The sequence below is a fragment of the Mandrillus leucophaeus genome, unplaced genomic scaffold (genome assembly GCF_000951045.1).
Source record: "Mandrillus leucophaeus isolate KB7577 unplaced genomic scaffold, Mleu.le_1.0 Scaffold173, whole genome shotgun sequence".
In the NCBI taxonomy this organism is placed as follows: domain Eukaryota; kingdom Metazoa; phylum Chordata; class Mammalia; order Primates; family Cercopithecidae; genus Mandrillus; species Mandrillus leucophaeus.
In genome coordinates this window covers 4,516,945-4,537,755 of record NW_012101732.1, presented here as the reverse complement: position 1 = coordinate 4,537,755, position 20,811 = coordinate 4,516,945, and the positions used below count along the sequence as shown (strand labels likewise).

Genomic DNA, 20,811 nt, shown 5'->3' with positions numbered 1-20,811 from the left:
AGAACAACCAGATATGTTCAACACTGTTATCACCAAATCCAAATCTCTCTAACCAGCCATTGCTAATATTATAGGTGATATGACAGCCGTTTAGTGAAATCTCTCAATTCATTCTTTGCAAGTTTAACATTGTCTGGACCTTTCTGAGTAATGTTAAAATACATTAGACTATTTTGATACTGGCTAAATTTTAGGCTTTAGCAGCAACTGGTTTTTAAAACGTTGGGTAAAAGTACCATGTGATGAGAACAGTAATACTCTTGGCATTTTGAACAACCCAGAGATGACAATGCAAGGATCCTCCATTCAAATGTCAAGTTCTAGCAATAGAACCCTCAAGGTTAACACATTGATTTTGGCCTGTTAGATAAGAAGTCTTACTTATTTTTGTGTTTTTTGTGGTAGAATCATTCTCCACACCAGTGGTCAGGTCTCTTATATGGCGACATTCCTATAATTTTAAATTATCTAAGACTAAATTTGGTCCTATTTGTATGCAATTTTAGGAGAGTGAGTTGTCGATAACCAAAAGTACCTAGTAACTTTATTTTATTTTATTTTGAGACTGAGTTTCACTCTTGTTGCCCAGGCTGGAGTGCAATGGAGCGATCTCAGCTCACTGCAACCTCCGCCTCCCAGGTTCAAGCAATTCTCGTGCCTCAGATCCTAAGTAACTGGGATTACAGGTGCCTACCACCATGCCCAGCTAATTTTTTTTTTTGTTTGTATTTTTGGTAGAGATGGGGTTTCAGCATGTTGGCCTGGTTGGTCTTGAACTCCTGAGCTCAGGTGATCCACCTGCCTCAGCCTCCCAAAGTGCTGGGATTACTTTAGTGACTAGTCTTACCTTAGTCTGAATGCTGGAGAGAATGTTAGAACTACACTTAGAGTAATTGGCTTTTTTTTTTTTTTTTATTGAGTACCAAGAGACTGGATACAAGACCATCCATTAGGGAGAAAATGTTAGAACTTCCATCTCTATTCAGTATTTTCTATCTTCCTTTCACATTTCTATTAATATTTTCGTTTTTGCAATTAAATGTTTAACAGCTGAAACAGCTAAAAATCTGCATGTAGTGTATTATTTTAGTAATTTGTGTATATGCCTTATAAAAAAATACCCATTTTGGGGGGTGCATATTCAAACTCTTTTGTTGATAAGGGTATACAATCAAAAGCGTTTGATACTCAAAGTGTGGTCCAGTGGCATTGGCATTCACTTTGGGAACTCGTTAAAGATTCAGGATCTCAGGCCCCACCTATTGAATCAAAACTTGCATTTCTACAATATTCCCAGGGGAATTCAGTACAGCCAAAAGCTTGAGGAGGACTGGCCTGGAGGACGGAACAGTAGCTGTCTTGTACCATGGCTCTACCATCTACTGCTCTGTGACCTGAGAGAGGCTAACTCTTTTGAGTCTTAGTGTCATCTGTAAAATCTGAGTTACAACACGTAACTGCCTCAAAGGCTTATTGGAAGAATTACAAAAAGTAATAGATATAAAGTGCTGGACTTGGCACCTAGGAAGTACTTAATAAGTGATGGCTGGATTAATACAATTGACAGTGAGTAATGAAGGGACCAATAACTTCCTACATGCATGTGTGGGTAACGGCTCAGGCCTCTAGGAATTTGAGTCTGCATTGCTATCGCTGGTCTGGTTGAAATTTTGCTGTCTTCATTTAATATGCGTTTATGAACTGCCTACTGTGTGCACTGTACTGTACGATGGGGAGACAGTCGTGTAAAGGATGGTGTCTGCCCTGAGACGCTCAGAGACCAGTGGGGGAAACCAAGGATGTTATCAGGAAAGTAATCAATGGCAATGGTGGAGCAGAGGTATGTACATGGAAAATGCAGTGGAGGGTGCTCAGAGAAAGGGGCTACTAACTCCTTGAAGATTGGGGTAAAGATTAGCTTGACCCCAACTACTGGGATGAATCTTAAGAGGGGTTTGTCTAGTCACAGATGTGGCAGGCCCTTTGCGACAGAGGAAATAGGATGCACTGAGTCAATGAAGCTGTGAGTGAGGTGGAGAAAAGGTTATAGATGTAGGAGGGGAGGGGATGCAGGAGGGAGTGAAAGAAGAGGCGGATAGTAAATCAGGAACAGATTATAATTTTTTTGAGACAGAGTCTTGCTCTGTTGCCTGTGTTGGATTGCAGTGGCATGATCTCAGTTCACTGCAGCAGGCTCAAGTGATCCTGCCACCTCAGCCTCTCAAGTAGCTGGGACTACAAGCATGTGCCATCACGCCCAGCTAATTTTTGCATTTCTTGTAGAGACGGGGTTTTACCATGTTGCCCAGGCTGGTCTTGAACTCCTGGGCTCAAGTGATCTGTCTGCCTCGGCCTCCCAAAGTGCTAGGATGACAGGCGTGAACCACTGCATACAGCTGGGGACAGATTTGAAAAGATCTTATGTGCCCAGTTGTAGATTTTCACTTTATCCTGGAAGAAATGGAGAGCAAGCCGAGGTTTTTAAGTGTGAGTTTTTGCTTCAGAGATTCAAAATCCCTGGGATTAATAGAATAAATTATTTGATAATATCCTTTTGAACAAGAAAACAATAACTTCACATTCTGGAAGTCAAAGTCTTTTGTTTTCTGTTGATCCCATGCTATCAAAAGAATCTGGTGACACCCCCACTGTTGAATTCACAATGTGATGTTTTAAGTAAATATGGCGAGGGTGGATTTTGCTAAGTGACAATGCCAAGGACAGCATGTGCCGGATGCTGTGCCAAGCACTTCAACTGCAACACTTCAAAGGCTCATTACAAAACCCCATGGACTAGAGGCCCCAATATTTCCCATTGCACAGATCAGGAGGCTGAAACTCAGAGAAGTTAAGTGCATTATCCATGGTTGCACAACTAATAAATGACTCAAAAATTGAACCCAAAGGTATGTGAGTGCCATGCTCTTTCTGCTTCACAGGAATAACTCTCTACTAACCTACAGTGCCTCCCTTCAACTTTTGATATCCATCCATCGATCCATCCATCCATCCATCTATCCATCTGTCCATGCATCCATCCATCCATCCATCTATCCATCTGTCCATGCATCCATCCATCCATCATCTGTCTATCCTTCGTTAGAGAGAGCTAGTCAAGATCACTATTCCCAGAGTGAGACTGTCTAGATTGAAATTCTGAATCAGCTACTTGCTAGCTGGGAACTTGTTTACATTATATGACTTCTCCATGCCTCAGTTTCTCATCTGTAGCATGAGAATAAGAATATTTTATTGGGCTGTTGCATCGATTAGATTGTGTAGATGTGCTCAGAATGATGCACAGCATGGAGCAAATATGAGCTATTACTCATCTTACGCAGTGGGCCCTCCACAAATGGTGACTGAATGAGTGTGTGGAGGCAAAATAAGGAATATTCCAGGTCGTGGAAAGAGCTGCTGAGAAGAAATAGCTGAGGCAAAAATGCACGCATGTGTGGGTGTGTATTGTGTAGTGTGTGTATGTGTGTGGTGTGGTGGGTGTATGTTTATGTGTGTGTGTGTGGTGTTTATGAGGTGTGTGTGTTTCTATATGGGTTATGGTGTGTGAGTTTTTGTGTGTGGTATGTGCATGTGTGGTGTTTGTGGTGTGTGGGTATGTGTGGTGTGTGTATGTGTGTATATGAGGGTGGTGTGTGTGTATATGTATGTGTGTGGTGTGTGTCTGTGTGTGGTGTGTGTGTAGTGTGCATGTGTGTGTATGGTGTGGTGTGTGTGTACTGTGTGTGGTGTGTATGTGTGTGGTTGTGTGTGTATGGTGCATATGTGGGTGGTGTGTGTGGTGTGTATTTGTGTGTGTATGTGTGGTGTGGGGGGGTGTGTATGTGTGTGTACTGTGTGTGGTGTGTATGTGTGTGGTTGTGTGTGTATGGTGCATATGTGGGTGGTGTGTGTGATGTGTCTGTGTGTGTCGTGTGTGTATGTGTGTGTGGGTGGTGTGTGTTTGGGGGTGGTGTGTGTATGGTGTGTGTGTGTACTGTGTGTGGTGTGTATGTGTGTGGTTGTGTGTATGGTGCATATGTGGGTGGTGTGTGTGGTGTGTATGTGTGTGGTATATGTGTATGGTGTGTGTGATGTGTCTGTGTGTGTCGTGTGTGATGTGTGTGGGTGGTGTGTGTTTGGGGGTGGTGTGTGTGTGGTGTTCATGTGTGTGTGTGGTGTGTGTGGTGTGTATTTGTGTGTGTATGTGTGGTGTGGGGGTGTGTATGTGTGTGTATGTGTGTGGTGTGTGTGGTGTGTGTGTTAGTGTGTGGTGGGTATGGGTGTGGTGTGTGTAGTGTGTGTGTATGTGTGTGTGGTGTTTGTGTGTTGTGTGCGGGAGTGGTGTGTATGTGATCTCTATGTGTGTAGTGTGTGTGGTGTGTGTGGGGTATGTATGTGTGTGGTATTTGTGTGTGTGGTGTGTATGTATGTGGTGTGTTTGTGGTGTGTGTGTGTACGTGTATATGTGTGGTGTGTTTGGGGTGGCGTGTGTGTACGTGTATGTGTGGTGTACGTGATCTGTATGTGCATACTGTGTGTGTGGGATGTGTGTGTGTGTGGTGTGTTTGTGCTGTGTATGTGTGTAGTGTGTGGGGGTTGGTGTGTATGTGTGTGGTATGTGGTGTGTATGTGTGTAGTGTGGGGGAGTGATGTGTGTGTTGTGTGGTGTGTGTGTGGTGTGCGTGTGGTGTGTATGTGTGTGTGGGGTGTGTTTTGGTGTGTATGTGTGTAGTGTGAGGGGGTCGTGTGTATGTGTATGTTGTGTGTGTGTTGTGTGTGTTGTGTGTGTTGTGTGTGTGGTATGTGTGTGGTGTGTATGTGTGTGGCATGTGGTGTGTGGTGTGTGTGTGGTATGTGTGTAGTGTGTGTGTGTGTGTGTGTGTGTGTGTGTGTGTGTGTATGTGGGTACACATGCTTCACGGGAGTCAGAGGGAGGTCCACGTGGTGAGTGAGTCGAGTCCATCTGGGATATTTTTATCCTCCTAGGTCCTGGCTCCTGTGAGGAAGCGAAGCTCCTTGTACTGCAGTTCATTAGGGAAACGGAAGAGATTGTCTCAGCTTCCAACAGTTCTCGGTTCCCTCTGGGGGAGAGTTTCCTGGTGGCCAAGGGAATCCGGCTGAGGAATGAGGACCTCGGCCTTCCTCCACTCTTCCCGCCCCGGGAGGCTCTGGCGGAGCAGTTTCTGCGCGGGAGTGATCACGCCATTCGCCTGGCTGCTCAGTCTAGTAAGTGCGGTGCCGTTCCGCTTTCTTACTGCATCCCTTTGGAAAAACAGGAACTTAAATTAGTCTCTCCTCAGTCATGCTTAGGACTTTGTGGGTTGGCTTCCCCAGGCTGGTGGGTTCACGGGAAGAAAAGGCAAAGTGGTTTGGGGGCGCCAGTCAACGCTGGAATGCTGCACCCGTCTCTAAAATGCTCCCTCATTCTCCAGCGAATCTACCCTAGGGCAGGTTTCAGATGGCACCTGCCGATCCCACAAAGCCCAAATATTCTCGTTAAAATGTGAAGGACCCAAGCCCCTGAATGCTCATACAATCCCCATGGCCTGCTCCAAAGCTTCCCTCCATTTCCAGGGATTCAGAAACACCACACAGGGGGAGGGGAGAGGAAGCCTCGATATTGAGGAACTATGACACGTTGATCTCATCTGATCCTGAGAGTAACTCCAAAAAGCAGGAATTACTACCCGCATGCGACAAAGGCGTAAGCTCAGGGAGCCTGCAGTCCTCTGGTCTATAATAACAGCTGAACAATATTCTATTTTTTTTTTTTTTGAGATAGAGTCTTGCTCTGTCGCCCAGGCTGGGGCGCAGTGGTACAATCATAGCTCACCACAGCCTCGAACTCCTGGGCTCAAGCGATCCTCCCACCTCATCCACCCGAGTAGCTGGGACTACAGGTGTGCGCCACCATGCCCAACTAATATTTGCACATTTTTAGTAGAGACAGGATTTCACCATGTTGGCCAGGCTGGTCTCGAACTCCTGACTTCAATTGATCCGTCTGCCTTGGCCTCCCAAAGTGCCGGGATTACAGGCATGAGTCACAGCCCTCGACCAGCTAAACAATATTCTAACCTCACCTTTGAGCAGGCACTTACTGTGCTAAGTAGATTATCAGATCTTCAAATTTAATCCTGTAACAGCTCCAGGAGAATGATGGTATAATCGCCATCCACAATTCTTTGCAAATGGGGAAACGGAGTTTGAGGTTAAGTCACTTTCCCGAATTCACACAACTGATAACCAGTGGGCCTAGATGGGAAGCCCAGAGACCTGGTCCTCCAGCTCATCCTCTCAGCTCTCCTGTTCCCTGCTGGGCAAATTCCAGGTATTGCTGAGGTCAGTGCCTAGCTCTGCCTCATCCTAGAGCCCTTGTTCTTCATCCATGACCTCACAGCTGCTCCAGCAGGAGAGCAGGTCCCTTCCAAGTTTTCTCACTGACCCCACATCAACTTGACAAAGACAAATGATTCATCTGTCTTTGAATCTTACTCAGGATCCACATCCCTGTCAAATGGTCTCAGCTGATCCCCTGTCTAGCTTTCCAGACTTGAGTCACCAAACAGCAAAGCAGTCCTCCCATGACAACATCTTCTCCAAGTCAAAGAGAATCCCTCCAGCAGGAGGGCAGCTCCCTGCCTTCCCATCCCCTCCAGCAGGCACTCCAGGGTGTCTACTGCCAGCATGGGATTGGGTCTCAGTGATCTTTGTTCTCCTAATACCACGTGACAATCTCACGCATGCCATCTTGGTTTCCTGCTTCTCTCTCTCACTAGACGTCTCTTCTGGAGGACAAGGCACTGTGTCTTATTCTTTCCATATCCCTGGTGCGTGGCACAGTGCCTGACACCTACCAGGAGCTCAGTAGATGGTGGTTAACCATCCTTGTTGCTTCCTTCCTCCCTTCTTTCTCTCTCTTCCGTCCACTACCCTCACCCTATGCCTAGACACTGCTTTTCTCTGTTCCTCAGAGACTCGGAGACTTCTGCTTTTGGGAAGAACCCTGTTGTTTTACATTTTTGTACAAAGACAGGATTTGAGGTAATCAAAGAGAGAACTGGGATTGATGCCCCTTCAGTTGTGACTGCTTTGGTCAGGGAGGGAAATGTCGAGAAAGGGGAGGCAACGTCGCTGGTGCTGTTGATATTAGTCATTGAATGGCACGACGGCATTTTCTTTAGAAGTCGAGCTTAGAAGTTCCTCTCCAAGTAGCCACATGCTCAGCTTTGCATGTCTGAGCTTGTAGAGAAAAGAGGAAGGGAGCATAGAGGACCAGGCCAGGTCTTTTCCCTGAGAGTCTGGGGATTGAGGGGCCAGAGCAAAGTGCCTTTGACCACTAGAACATGGGAGCCATGTCTGAGGGCCTAATGAGGGTGGCAAAGGCCACGGGAGTACATGCACACAGCTGGGTCTGGCAAGCACTTGGTGCTTAATGCCTGTCAGCTCCTTTGATGTAAATATCACAGTTGCCCTGTTAGGTGAGTGTTAGACCCAGTCCACAGATGAGGAAACTGAGGCTTAGAGAGGTTGGGCAACTTGTTCGTGATCACAGTTAGGAGGCGCAGTGCCGGGATTCAGAAGGATGCCTGGCAGACTCCAGAACACAGTCTACTCTACCGCAGAGGTGGGTCCTGGTGTCTCCAGATGGGCTCTGAGACTGTGAGTTGGTGGCATCCTTGGATCTGCAGGCTCTCCTGTCTGGAGCCATGAAGCCTGTTTCTGAAAGGTAGAGAATGGGGAGAACTGTCCCAATGGGCTGCAGGTGACTGCCAACAGTGCTGCCGCAGACGTACCCATTCTCCCTCCAGGATCCTGGTGAGGAACCCCAACCTGCCCCAAGTGCCAGCAGGAGTGGAGAAAAGGCTCAGGTGACAGTTCATGGCCACCTAGGAGGAGGGTGGTGGTCGGGGCTAATCAGACTGGTAAGACCCAGACCAAGCTGATGTGTGTCCCACCAGCTGCCCATCCTTGCTTCTTCCTCTCTCCCTCATACATTCATTCATTCACTCTTTTTTCCCAATCAGTGATTTCTTGAGTGCCTAATATGAGCCAGACACCCCTCTGTTTGCAAAATAAACACAAATCTCTGCACCAAAGAGCTTAAATGCTAGTGCAGAGGAGACAAATCTAACACAATAAATGAGTATACTATGTACTACGTTGGTGGTGGGGAAAGCCATGCTCAAAGCTGAGGGTGGGTGCAGGTGCAGTTTCATTAGTGGGGTGGCCGGTGGTTCAACATATAAGCTCCCTCATTGAGCCTCTGTATCCTCACCTGGGGTAAAAGTTCTGGCTTCATGGAGCCGCTGTGAAGATCTGATACTGTTTTTGTGGATATCAAAGATTCAAAGGGGGTTAAAAACTAAACTGTAGGAGTTTGGTAGGGAAACCTATGAGGGTAGCTGACATTGATTGCCCTCTTGTGTTCCAAGGCCAACCCCTCCCCTTTCTGGCTATGAACCCTTGGTTAAGTTGCTTAATCCATCTGTGTCTCAGTTTTCTCATTTGTTAAATAGGATAATATGACATTTCTTCTAGATTGCTATGAGGATTAAATTAACTAAGGTATGTATTTAGCTAGTGCCTCACACTTAACATATGAGTATAGAGCCTATGTATTATTACTGTTATCTCATGTGCCTGAAGACACTTCACTGACCTAATTATTTCTGTATGGAAGTTATTATACAGGTCTACTATAATATTCTTTCAAGCTGCAGCCTAAGTGTTATTCTTAAAGGACAATCTGTTGAGTGTCTGCCTACTGTTCAAGGAGCCTCTGTAATACTGTGGGTTGAAATGTTTGTCAAATAAATAAATAAATAAGAAGGCCTCCTTATGTTGGAACCAGGACATATGTGGTTGTTCTCAGCAACAGAGCCCACACAGAGCAGGTGGTCATATTCTGCTTTTCTCCTTCCCTGACTCCAGCCTTAAGCTTCTATCAGAGACGCCGCTTTTCCCTGGACGACTCGGCTGGAGCATCTGCCCTTCTGCGGTTGGGCCCCTACGTGCCACAATGTGATGCGTTCGGAAGTTGGGAGCCTGTGCAGTGCCACACTGGGACTGGTAAGGAGGGATAGGCACCTTCAGGTGGCCAAGTGACACCCCTTTTTTTTATTTTAGAGGACAGAGCCCCACACCGGGAGGCAAATGAGCTGGACTCCTGGGCTCCTCTTTAGCAGCTGGTGACAAATTCCTTAGCTTCTCTGGCCTCCAGTTATCTCACCTGTGTAACAGGAGCAGCGACCTTCTACCAGCCTGAAAGACAAGTGGGTGGTTGCTGGGGCATCAGAGTGATTGTGGACAATGTCCAACTGGGGGTCTAGACTGGGGACAGAAGGCGACCAGGCTTGCACTGCTGTGAGTGAAGAAGGAAAGTTGTTTATGGGACCCTCTGGGGTAAGTCCCTAGTGCAATCCCTGAATGTCCTCTCCTTGGCTCTTTTCCAGGGCACTGCTGGTGTGTAGATGAGAAAGGAGGATTCATCCCTGCCTCACTGACTGCCCGCTCTCTGCAGATTCCACAGTGTAAGTGAAGCCAGCAGAGCTCTCCTTCTGACCCCCATTGATGGGCATCACTGGCCTAGTCAGATGTGGTTGCCCAACCGCTGGAGACTCCATGGCTCAGCCCTTCAGCTAGGCCCTGGGCGCAGCCGGATGCATTTCCCAAGTCTCCAGGCCTGCAAGCTTGCACTGACCTTGGCCCTTCCTAGTTGGAAGGCTCACAGCTTTGCAGGTGGAAAGAAACAGCTGAGACTTTTGAAGGAACCCTGGTTCTCCCACTCTGTACACCTGCTGGGCAGTTTCAGCCACTCCTGTAGTTTCAGCAACCGCCTCACATGTGAACCTGCAGCCCCAACCCCTCTCCTGAGGCTCAACAGTGTGTAATCCACAGTCCACTTGACATCTCAAAGCTGGCATGTCCCACATGAGTCTTTGTCCTCTGAGGTTCTACCTCTCTGTGAAGAGCACCTGCATTCACCCAGGCCCATGACCCTGAAACCTGGGGTCAACCTGGGATCCCCTCTTTCCCTTGGCTCCCACGACCAGTCCTTTATGAACACCTCTGTCTCCCACAGGCCCAACAACCTGCGAGAAATCTCGAACCAGTGGGTTGCTTTCCAGCTGGAAACAGGCTAGATCCCGAGGAAACCCATCTCCAAAAGACCTGTTCGTCCCAGCCTGCCTAGAGGTAAGGGTCTGGAAGCACAGGATTGGAGCCGGGACTTGTCCCCGCTGGTCGAAGATGATTTTTCTTCTTGTTCAATACATTCAGCTTAGTTAAAAGCTCACATGGCGTTCTCAGCCTGGGTGTTTGTCTGGGCCTGCTAGAACCTGGTTCTGTGACCTTGGGCCATTTACTTACCTTTTCTGTGTCCCAGTTTGTTTTGTTTAATCATAAGATCAGGCCACATTTTGTCCTAGCTAATGCTAGGATTGTTTTGAGATTCCAAGGAAATATCTTTCATAACAACTCTTTGAAAAATAAACAAAACATGCTATCATGTTTCTCCTAAAGGCATCTTGGCCAAGGCCCTATGCTCACTGCATCCCAGGTTCTCAACACATGGAGGACACTAGCCTCTTTCCCTCCCCAAGCTCCCGGGGTGATTGTAACAACTCATAATTCAGCGAAGTACTGATGTAGAGCTCCTAGAGAAAGAATTTATGCCCAGAACTTAACCACTTTCTTGCCAAGTGAGGGAAGTCTCTGGGCCTCAGTGTCCTTTTTCTAAAATAAGATGGTGGGAACACCACCACCCACTCTGCTCAGCTTCCAAGGACTTGATGAGAAGCAGATGAAACAGCAGTGTTGAAACTCTTGAAACTGTACAGTGCTAAGCAAAAGTTTCCTTATTATTGTTTGGTACTGTAAACATGGACCCACTTAAGAGAAATTGTCAATATCATTTAGTTTTTTTTTTTTATCTTGGCTGGAAAGCACCTACTGTTGGAATACAATTCTGCTTCTTCCTGGGCACTGATGCTTACACAGAGAGAAGGAGAGGTAGAAGCCACAGTGTCCAATGGTGGGAAAAGTGATTCCAGAGCGGAGCTTAGAGGCACTCTGAGGTGTGATTTGCAAGGCCAGTTCCTGTGGAGATTCTAGTGCTTGTCAAAATCATTTCTGGAATTAGTGAGGCTGGTCCAGGAGCATGGCTAGGCTTTGGGTCTAGATGGGTTTGGGCCTGGACCTGACCTGCCTCTCACTCACCAGCTGTGAGGCGATGCCCCACTTTCCCTCTCTGAGAGAGCTTCAGTTTCCCCCACCCAAAAGTGGGAGAACCATTGTCTATGCCTCACGAGGCTGTTGTAGCCGTCAATCAAATGATGCATGTAAAGGACTGGGAACAGGAGAGCACCTCTCCCCACCTCCACCTCTCTCCATGTGGAAAAGCCATCACCTGTTGTTTTGGAAGGGACACTTTTGACATCTGCCAGCAGCAGGTTTGCCACTAGAGCGTCTTGCCCACAGTGACTGACATGACCTTGGCTTTGTCTCAGACAGGAGAGTATGCCAGGCTGCAGGCATCAGAGGCTGGCACCTGGTGCGTAGACCCTGCATCAGGAGAAGAGTTGCTGCCTGGCTCGAACAGCAGTGCCCAGTGTGAGTGGCAGCCCCTCCCAGCATGGCTTCTCACCTCTTCTGTGGGGCACTGAGCGTGGAGTCCAAAGAGCTGGTTTCATGTCCTAGCTCTGCCTCTTCCATAGCAGTGGGGGCGCAGCTGCTGGCCTCACTGTGCCTCAGTTTTCTCGTCTATGAAATAGGGGCAATACTCCCCCACTTCTGCCGGTTCTTGGGAGAAGCAAATGTAGTAGGGAGCAGGCTGTGCTTTGTGTCTGAGAAGTGCAAACTAACATTGGTTCCCATCAAAGGGGATCCTAGGGCTTTGGAGGGCTGGGCGGATGTGTGGCCCTACAATCTGGTTTCCACAGTGAAACCCAGGTGATGTCCCCAAAGGATGATATGCAGATGTCCCTCTTCTGCCGAAACACCACAAATGCTCCCATTCTCCTCGGGGCCATGCTCGAGCTCCCTGGCGTGACTCGAGGGCCCTACACGTCTTGCTCTGGTGTGTCTTCTTCGGCTTCTCGTTCTTCTCCATCGGTTGTGCTTCAGGGTGCAGTTGTGAGAAATTCTGGTCAGACTTTTGAAAAATGAAGACACTTTCTTCCACCTGGGCCTTCAGGCGTTCTGGCTGTGCCACCTGCAATACGTCCGTCTATCCCCTCCCCACCCCTTACTTGACAAATTTTTGCTCAGACCACACATCTGTCCCTCCAGGAAGCCTCTGCTGGCCTCTGTCTTCCTCCATAGGCTCCTACACTGCACTATTGTTGCCTTTATTTCACAGAACTGTACCTGCTCACGTACTTGTTAACTCTCCTTTAAGACTCTAAGCTACTTGAGGGCAGGAAGTGGAGGGGAGACAGTACAGAGCTGAGCCAGGCCTAGTCTTTGCCTTGTTGTCATTCAACCTCCTGGTGGGGAGGCTGCCCCAGACCCCTGGAAGACCCTGCAGGCAGGTGGGCTGAGGGTGGCTGTGGGTGGTGGGGAGGGTGATTGGGCATCTGAGCAGGGAGTGGTCACCGAGTCCCCAGCTCATCTGGCTTGTCTCTGTGTCAGGCCCAAGCCTCTGCAATGTGCTCAAGAGTGGAGTCCTCTCCAGGAGAGTTGGCTCAGGCTATGTCCCAGCCTGCAGGGAAGAGGATGGGGGCTTTTCCCCAGTGCAATGCGACCAGGCCCAGGGCAGCTGCTGGTGTGTCACGGACAGTGGAGAAGAGGTGCCTGAGACGCGCGTGGCCGGGAGCCAGCCCGCCTGTGAGAGTAAGTCATGATCCCCTGGGGGAAAGACAAGGCCTGTGTATCTGTTCTTTGATCCAGACTGAGTGAAGTTCTAGAGAAGCTGGGAAGGCGGGGGTGGGAGGGGAGACAGGAAGTGCAGGAGGGATGGAGTTGTGGTTGAGTCCCTTCGTGTGAAAACCTACATCTACTTCCTGAAGATGCTTCTTCTGGGAACTGAAGTCAGAAAGAGCCTGGGCAGGGAACTTCTGGAACTGGCACCTCAAGAAGCTTGGGGGCTGTCCTGCCCAGGAGTTTTGGGTCTTATTCTCTGTGTCCTCAGATGGGGAGAAGGACCGTGGTTGCAGGATCTCAGTGTCATGGTTCCATCCTCACTGGGGCCCTTCAGGAATTTGTGGAGGTGTTGACTTGTTTATTTTTATTTCTAGTTTAAAAAATTTAGTGAATGTCAAATATTGAAATACATATCCCATCAATATATAGAATGTTGAACTATATTGTTAAATATTAAAATATATTGTTATCCGTTTTTAACCTTTTATTTCTCCAATCTGCTCAAGTCACAGGACATTACAGTCATTTTTAAATTTATGTGAGCAGGTAGGTTAGACTATCTGTGAATTTCTTTTCAGGGCAGGAAATAGAGACATTGCAAAATACTTATTACAAATTGGGGTGGTGGGTATGGCAGAGTTGCAAAATACTGTGCTAAATGATTCTGAGTTTGCCGCAGTTGCCTTTCTTTTGATGTTCTTATTCTTTCTTTATTTTTATTTTCTAATCTCTAAGCAACATTTTGGAACTGCAGGGAAATTTATTTAGGTCTAGTGATGCTTCTGGTTGGTATTTGTAAAGAGATGGGAGGAGCCTCAGGAGCAGGGGTGGGAGGGAAGAGTCTCTCCACTCTCTTTGCGGGGGCTGCTTTCCAGTTTTGTCCGTACTCCCTCCTGCCCTGAACCTGTGCTGTGCCCAAGGCTCTGACCACACACCGTTTCCTCCAAGTCCTGTTTTGCTCCCCTCTGCATGGGGCCCTGCTTCGTCCGCATCTTTGTGACTCTCAGCTGCTATTACCATGCAGGATACACAGTAGGTGCTCTGTAGATATGTATGAGTGCAACTGCCCGCCCTGTGCTTCTGAAATAAGGAGAGAAGTGAAGGATCCACCTTAAGTCAGACAAAATCAACATTCAACTTCCAGGTCTAGGAGTGGTCTGCACTGAGACCCAGGACACAGACCGGTGTGGTCTCCTCCAGGAACACATCTGGAGCACAGCTCCTTTAGCGCTTAGGAAGATCTATGTGGCTTGGCCATGTGGGACTCCATGATATAGCTCCTGTGTACAGATCACCTGTTCAAAGGTGCTTTTCACATCCCTTGTCCCTTTTTTTGCCTTCCAGCAATGCAGGTAAATAGATAGAGGTCTCCTATCTCCCCATTTTTCAGATGGCAGAGCTGAGGCTCAGAGAGGTTCATGAACATGTCCAAAGTCACACAGTTAGTAAGTGGAGCAGCCAGGATTTAACCCGGAGTGCTGCTGATGAAACCCTGTGCTTTACAGCTGTAAGGGCTTCAGAAGAAGACAGGAGGAAGGCTCCAGAAGGTCATTTAGTGACCTTCTTGAATGAAGAAAGAAAAAAGATAAGTATGTCCAAACGAAGAGCTTTGGCCTCCTCTTCTTATAAGGGAGCAGTTCTTCATTGGTTGAGTTGTTTTTAAGACTGGGGAGCTAACATTTATAAAGGCTTCATCGTGGGTTTGGTAGGTGCTCACCTACTCTTCTGACCCCACTGGCCTTTGGGATTGGGCTGGAAGTCTAGGAAGATTCCTAATTCTTGCCGGGCGTGGCAGGCCACTTCTGCCCCATGCAGGTGCAAATGGGATGGGCGGTGGTGGGACAGCCAGCATTGGTCTCTTCCAATTCTACAGCAGGGCAGGGGAGTTTGGGCAAAGCTGAGCGATTTAATATAGTCGGTAATTTGGGACATTGCCCAATTAAAGGGACCAGGTTCCTGGTCATGTGATCAGGAACCAAGAAACACCATTCATTTAAACACAGGAGAGTGAAATAGTCCTGGGGTCCTGGAGTTGAGGCCAGAGGCTGACCATGCTCAGTGCACCGGGAGGATGGTGTTAATATGAGACGCCCAAACCTCTTCCTGCTGACTCACTGCAGACCGTGAAGGGGAGGCAGGGGGCAGATAGTCAGGCTTGAATGGCAGCTCCACCTCTCACTTGCCAGGTGACCTTGGGCTGGTCCCCTAATCTCTCTGGATGTCAGTGGCCAGGAGAATAGTAGCTATTTGAGTCATTATTAGCACTAATTAAGACAATCTCTGTAAACTGTTGAGCACTGGAATTACTAATACACTTAATAAGTACATATTATTACTATTTTTGCTGGTATTACTTAGGGGCTGGACTTGCACAGATACCAAGTTGCCTCTCTCTGTATCCAATGTCATATTCATGGAAAATCCTGCCTCCGGTGGGCATTAGCCTGGTAGCTCAGAGCACAACACTTGCTGGTGTTGGGCTTTGGGTGGCAAAGTTAAGCTCTCTAGGCTTCAGGGGCCTCATCTGCAGGACAGGATGATAACAGTCCAGCCCCAGAGTTGCTGTGAAGATGAAGTCAATGCCTGGGAGGCCCTTGGGCAGTCCTGGCATACCGAAGACAGGCAGTGCTCGCAAGCTCTTGTAAGATGGCAGGTGGGAGCGAGCAGGTCTGGCTTCTAGTCCAATCACCAACCCATGTCCCCAGGTGAGCCACTTAACTCCCTTGAGCCTCTGTTTTCCTCATCTCTAAAATAGCAATAAGGGCTCCCAGTGGTATAATTTTGGAAGGATTTCATGAAATTAAAGATGTGAAGTGTACTCTCTGAGGCTGGGCCCACTGTGGGTATTCAGTTAATTTTGGTTTCTGTACTTCTTCCTTCTCTCCTTAGCCACTCTTCCCTGGCTGTGGGGGCCAGCTGGGTTGTTCCACAACCAGGGAGTCACTTCATTTCAGTGACGTGGGGAATAAGGCTGTGGGAAAACAGGTCTGCTGGGGAGGGTAGGAGCCCTGGTAAGAGAAGCGTCAGTGTCCTAGGCAATGTTTGTGACCCCAGGAGGAAAACCTCTTTCTAGTCAAATCAGATCGCTCACTGGCCCCCTATCAAAAGGCAAGGGAGAGTAAAAAAATTGAAAACAGAAAAACCACAGGTGCAGACCATTCCTGTGGGATAAGAGGGGAAACCTGTATTCACTGAGATGGGAAGGACGCTTACACACTCATTGACACCCCACCTCTTACCTATGTACACACATGCATCTAGCACACTGGTAGAGGATGTGGATTCTGGGGCAAAGATAATGGGGTTCAAATCCTGATTTTTCTGTTTACTAGCTGTCTGACCACAGAAGAGGCATTCAGCCTCTGTGTACCTCAGAATTGGCGTTCGTATAGGGATAATGGGACCTATCCCATAGGGTTGTGGGGAACATTATATGAACTGATATTAGTAGAGCTCTTAATGGTGTACCTGCCACATACTACACATCCCGTAGTAGTTTTTAAGTAAATACTCCTACTAGGAGGTAGGCATTATTGCTATCTTCATCATTTAATGGGCGAGGAAACGGTCACAGAGGCACTAATTAATTTGCTCTAGGGCCCTGAACTAGCGAATATTAGAGCCAGGATTCACAGCCTGCAGGCTGGTCCAGAGCTCACAGGTAAACTGTTGCCATCCCACTTACACTTGGGACTTGGTAAAAGACAACTCAGGAAGCCCACTGCAAATTGCAGTGCAAAATCTTGGCCAGGGACCATTGCTCTTTTCACAAAAAAGCCCAGGTTTGGTTCTGGAGGTCAAAATAGGTCATTCTTCCTCTTTGAAGCCCCTGAATACCCTCATATTCCTTACAGACTGCAGATTTTAACGCATATACTGGTCAAAAGACTCTGCCTGAGTCTGATAATGAACGAAATACCTAATTGCTGTGAAATTGTCCCACTGAGTGTTTTGCTCTTTAATTTACTCATTTTCCCATGTGTCTGGGGCGGCTGTGTGCCTCGGCCTGGGTGAGCAGAGGAGAGGTGCCCTCTTTTTCCCTGTGGACTCAACCCATGGGGTGACCAGCGTGCCACTGATTAGAGGTTCTAACAATTGACAAAAGGAAGGTCTGTACCCGGTGGCCTGGGAATTCAAAAGAAAGAAGACCTAAGTCTGCCTGGGAGAACCACGACAGTGTTGGAAAACGGAGTTGATATTTGAGGGTCAAAAAGGAATCTTCCAGACAGGAGCAGGCAGAAGGAAGGCTTGGAGATGTGTTCAGGGAGTAATAGATATTTCTGGAGGCATTGGGGAGCTGGAGGAGATGAGAGGGAAGAGGAAGGCAGGCTCAGCCTGCACACGAGGGAGTTGAGAGCTGATATTGGGCTCTGGCATAATTTCTCTGCCAGCAGCGGGGACTGGGTGGGACGTGGGAGCAGAAAGGCAGGAGGTGAGGCCTAAATGCAGAAATCTGGCAAAGAGTGTTTGCTGGTAGCTCAGGCAGAAGATGAAGGATGTCTAAATGAGGGTGCTGGCGGTGGGAACGAAGAGATGTGGAGCAGGTGTGAACCGTGACCAAGACAGAGGAGATGAACCCTGCAGGAAGGCCACCGGGTTGCTGGCTTGGGATGGCTGGGTGGCTGGTGGTACTGCTCCTTGTGCCTGGGGCACTGAGGCAGGGGCAGCAGATACTAAGTTCAGGCCTGGACGGTGAGCTTTGAGGTGGAGAGACCAGGTGGTAACTAATTGGCTTTAGAGATGAGAAGAAGCTCAAGAATGCCTGAGCTGGGCATGAAGCTACATGAGGCATTCATGCTTAAGTGTCTGTTAAGACTGAGAGCAGATGGGCTCATTCAAGTAGAAGGCAGGACAGAGAGGAAGGGGAGCAGGCCCAGGCCAGGCCCTGAGAGCTTGACAGGTCCAGGGAAGGGGAGAGGAGGAGGGCTCAGTGTGAGTGAGAAGACAACGCCCACAAATAGGCATGCTCAGTCCTCCCGAGGCTGGGCAGGTGCCCACCATGGCTCCACTTTCCTTCTCCCAGGCCCGCAGTGTCCGCTGCCGTTCAACACGCTGGAGGTGGTTGGTGGAACAATCCTGTGTGAGACAGCCTCGGGCCCCACAGGGGCTGCCATCCAGCAGTGCCAATTGCTGTGCCGCCAGGGCTCCCGGAGCGTGTTTCCAACGGGGCCATTGATATGTAGCCTGGAGAGCAGACGCTGGGAGTCACAGCTGCCTCAGCCCCGGGCCTGCCAACGTGAGTGGCCTCAGGGCGTCTATCCTGCACCCTGCTCCCTCTCAGGGCTAGGGCTGGGACTGAGATGTGGAGGCGTGGTTGCTCCATTTTCCCACCCGAATGTAGCATGTTCATGGCAAGCCAGGTGGCACCAAGAGGTGAGAGAGAGTCCCATGGAGCATTTACTTCTAGAAGGAGCAGATGTCCTTCACAGACTGACCCCTGGGATTAGGCTTTCTTTGTGCCTTCTCTGGAACCATCTGCTCCTTGAGAGAATTGGCATCCTTCCAACTTTCTTGGGATGTCCTGGATTCAGGAAAAATACTGGGCAGGTCACTGCTCCAACAGCTATATAGGTGGCTGACATGCTCAGAGCTGCTCTCCCAGCCTCTAGTGACCCTGCGCCATCAACCTCTCCCCAAGACCACCTGGACTTCCAGGGCTAATGCCTGGCTTAGCAGGGGGCCCCGGACTCTGCTCCAAGTAGGGCATCATCCTGATTGCTGGAACCTGTGTAAGTTTCGGCCCTCTTTCCCAGTGCTCTGACCAGAGCTCCTTTTGCCTTGTCACACACTGAACCCACTCTGGGACCTGGCACTTGGTCCACCCAGTGCAGTGGGAAGGGAATCTGGGAGGGAGACCAAGATCCTGGGACTGTCAACCCTAATGTTCTCCAGAATTCTTAACATGAGGTCTTAACATGAGGGAATCTGGGAGGGAGACCAAGATCCTGGGATTGTCACAAGGCTCTGGGTGGATGCCAGAGTGTCAAGGAGAACATTTGTTGCAAAGCACTCTGGGCTATAGAGGGTGCCTATCCAGAAAATTCAAAATGTGATTTGGATAAATAATGGCCTGTCACTTTGGCTATGCTGAAATTGAGACCAGGATGGTCACAATTGACCCTAGAGCAAAGGACTTTGGGGAAAAGAGGCACAAACCTTGAGCTCCTGAAGTTGAATGCAGGCTGCTGTGCATGATTGTTCAGGCTGTGCACTGAACAGCCTTAGAGAATGCCATTCACTCCCATCAACTATGATGTCTGTTCTTAACCTGAAAAACCATATAGAGTGGCCCTGTCTGTATGCAAGATGTCATGGAAGATTTTCCAAGGAGAATGTCCAGGACCCCAAAATGTAAAGCACCCTGGTTTGGAGGATGAGGCAGGACTGAGCTTTCTGTGAGGATGCTCAGTAATTTCAGAGACAAGTTGTTATGCTGGAAAGTACTTAGACTCAGAATGACAATGCGAATGGCAGTGCTTGTGTGTTTCCAGCTAAATGAGGAAGGGTTATTTTTGCAGGGGAAAACCTAAATAAAGAAAGTAACTTCTTAGGCCTGTTGCCTCTGTCTGCTGACCTCTGGTGCTTGCCTGCAGGGCCCCAGCTGTGGCAGACCATCCAGACCCAAGGGCACTTTCAGCTCCAGCTCCCGCCGGGCAAGATGTGCAGTGCTGACTATGCGGGTTTGCTGCAGGCTTTCCAGGTTTTCATATTGGATGAACTGACTGCCCGCGGCTTCTGCCAGATCCAGGTACGTGCCTGGCCTTCCCCACAGTGAGGGCTTGGACTGAACTCAGAGTTACCGCGTCAGAAAACCTGAGGGTTCACATTAACCTGAGGGTTTGAGTTCAACCCTCACTATTTTATCAATGTACAAACTGATACCCAGAAATGGGAAGTAGTGTGGCCAAGGTTAATTACATAGCAGCAGAGGCAGAATCCATACCCATCTCATCATTGGCCATTCTTTCTACATAAAGATGTCAAACATTTACTGAGCACTTAATATGGGCATCCTGTGGTATAAATTAGCTAATGCAATCCTCATAGGGACTTTATTATTATTGCTATTGTGCATATGAGGAAAATGAAGACCAGAGAGCTGGAAGACTTGTTCCAGAGTCATACAACCAGGAGAAGGTAGGGCCAGGCTGGCTGACTTGATCACAGAGCTGTGATCATCGTGTAGCACCTCCACCACCCATAGAGAAAGAGCTTGGGAACATGGGGCAGGAAGGCTAAAACCTCACAGTGTACTCTGCGCACCGCAGTGTTAGATGTGTTTCTTAACAAACCCGAGAGGAGGCAGTATGGATCCTCCCCAGAAGAAGAGAATATTGGATGCCACCTGGAAAGGCATCCCACCGTATAAAATATAATTTTTCAGCTGTGTAACATATGAGGGCTTTGGTTATTTGAAGTCACAAGTGTTTAAAGAAGGAGTCTTTAAAGGTTGCTCAGTTAAATAAATCATTTTTTCTGCTCAAAGTTTGTTAAATCATCAGAGCAACTCATTTTTGGGACCTCATGTTAAGAATTTTGGAGAACATTAGGGTTGAGCATCATATAAATTATTTAAAAAATAAAAAAAGAATTTTGGAGAACACACTTTTTCCAAAACAATACACAGAGATTACTGTTGTTAAAACAAACAGAGGCATGAATAGGCTTTGTCCTTTTATTCAAGGAAATACACTCACAACAGTGTCAGTGATGCCTATTAATTATTGGGTGCCGTATTTGTGGTGCCATGCTAGAAGCTCTACATTCTTTGCCTGTAATCATCACAGCACCCTGCTTGGTGGGTATCAGTAGCCTTCAATTTACAAGTGAATTAACTAAACATAAGGTGAGTTAGTTGTCCAAGATTTCTCATCCCTTAATAAGTCCTGGTCTATCTAGACCAAATTCGTTGATTCATTTATTCATTCATTCATTGACTCATTCCTA

General features: G+C 48.1%; 1 protein-coding gene across 1 annotated transcript in view; it reads left to right on the top strand.

Moving 5' to 3' along the window:
• TG (thyroglobulin) overlaps positions 1-20,811 on the top strand; it is a 287,674-nt gene that overhangs the window by 21,803 nt on the left and 245,060 nt on the right. The window contains exons 11-18 of the mRNA XM_011977089.1: positions 4,987-5,226; positions 8,935-9,072; positions 9,456-9,533; positions 10,085-10,197; positions 11,511-11,613; positions 12,634-12,834; positions 17,888-18,100; positions 19,458-19,612. Of these exons, the coding sequence (XP_011832479.1) occupies positions 4,987-5,226; positions 8,935-9,072; positions 9,456-9,533; positions 10,085-10,197; positions 11,511-11,613; positions 12,634-12,834; positions 17,888-18,100; positions 19,458-19,612 (1,241 nt within the window). The remainder of the gene's footprint in view (positions 1-4,986; positions 5,227-8,934; positions 9,073-9,455; positions 9,534-10,084; positions 10,198-11,510; positions 11,614-12,633; positions 12,835-17,887; positions 18,101-19,457; positions 19,613-20,811) is intronic.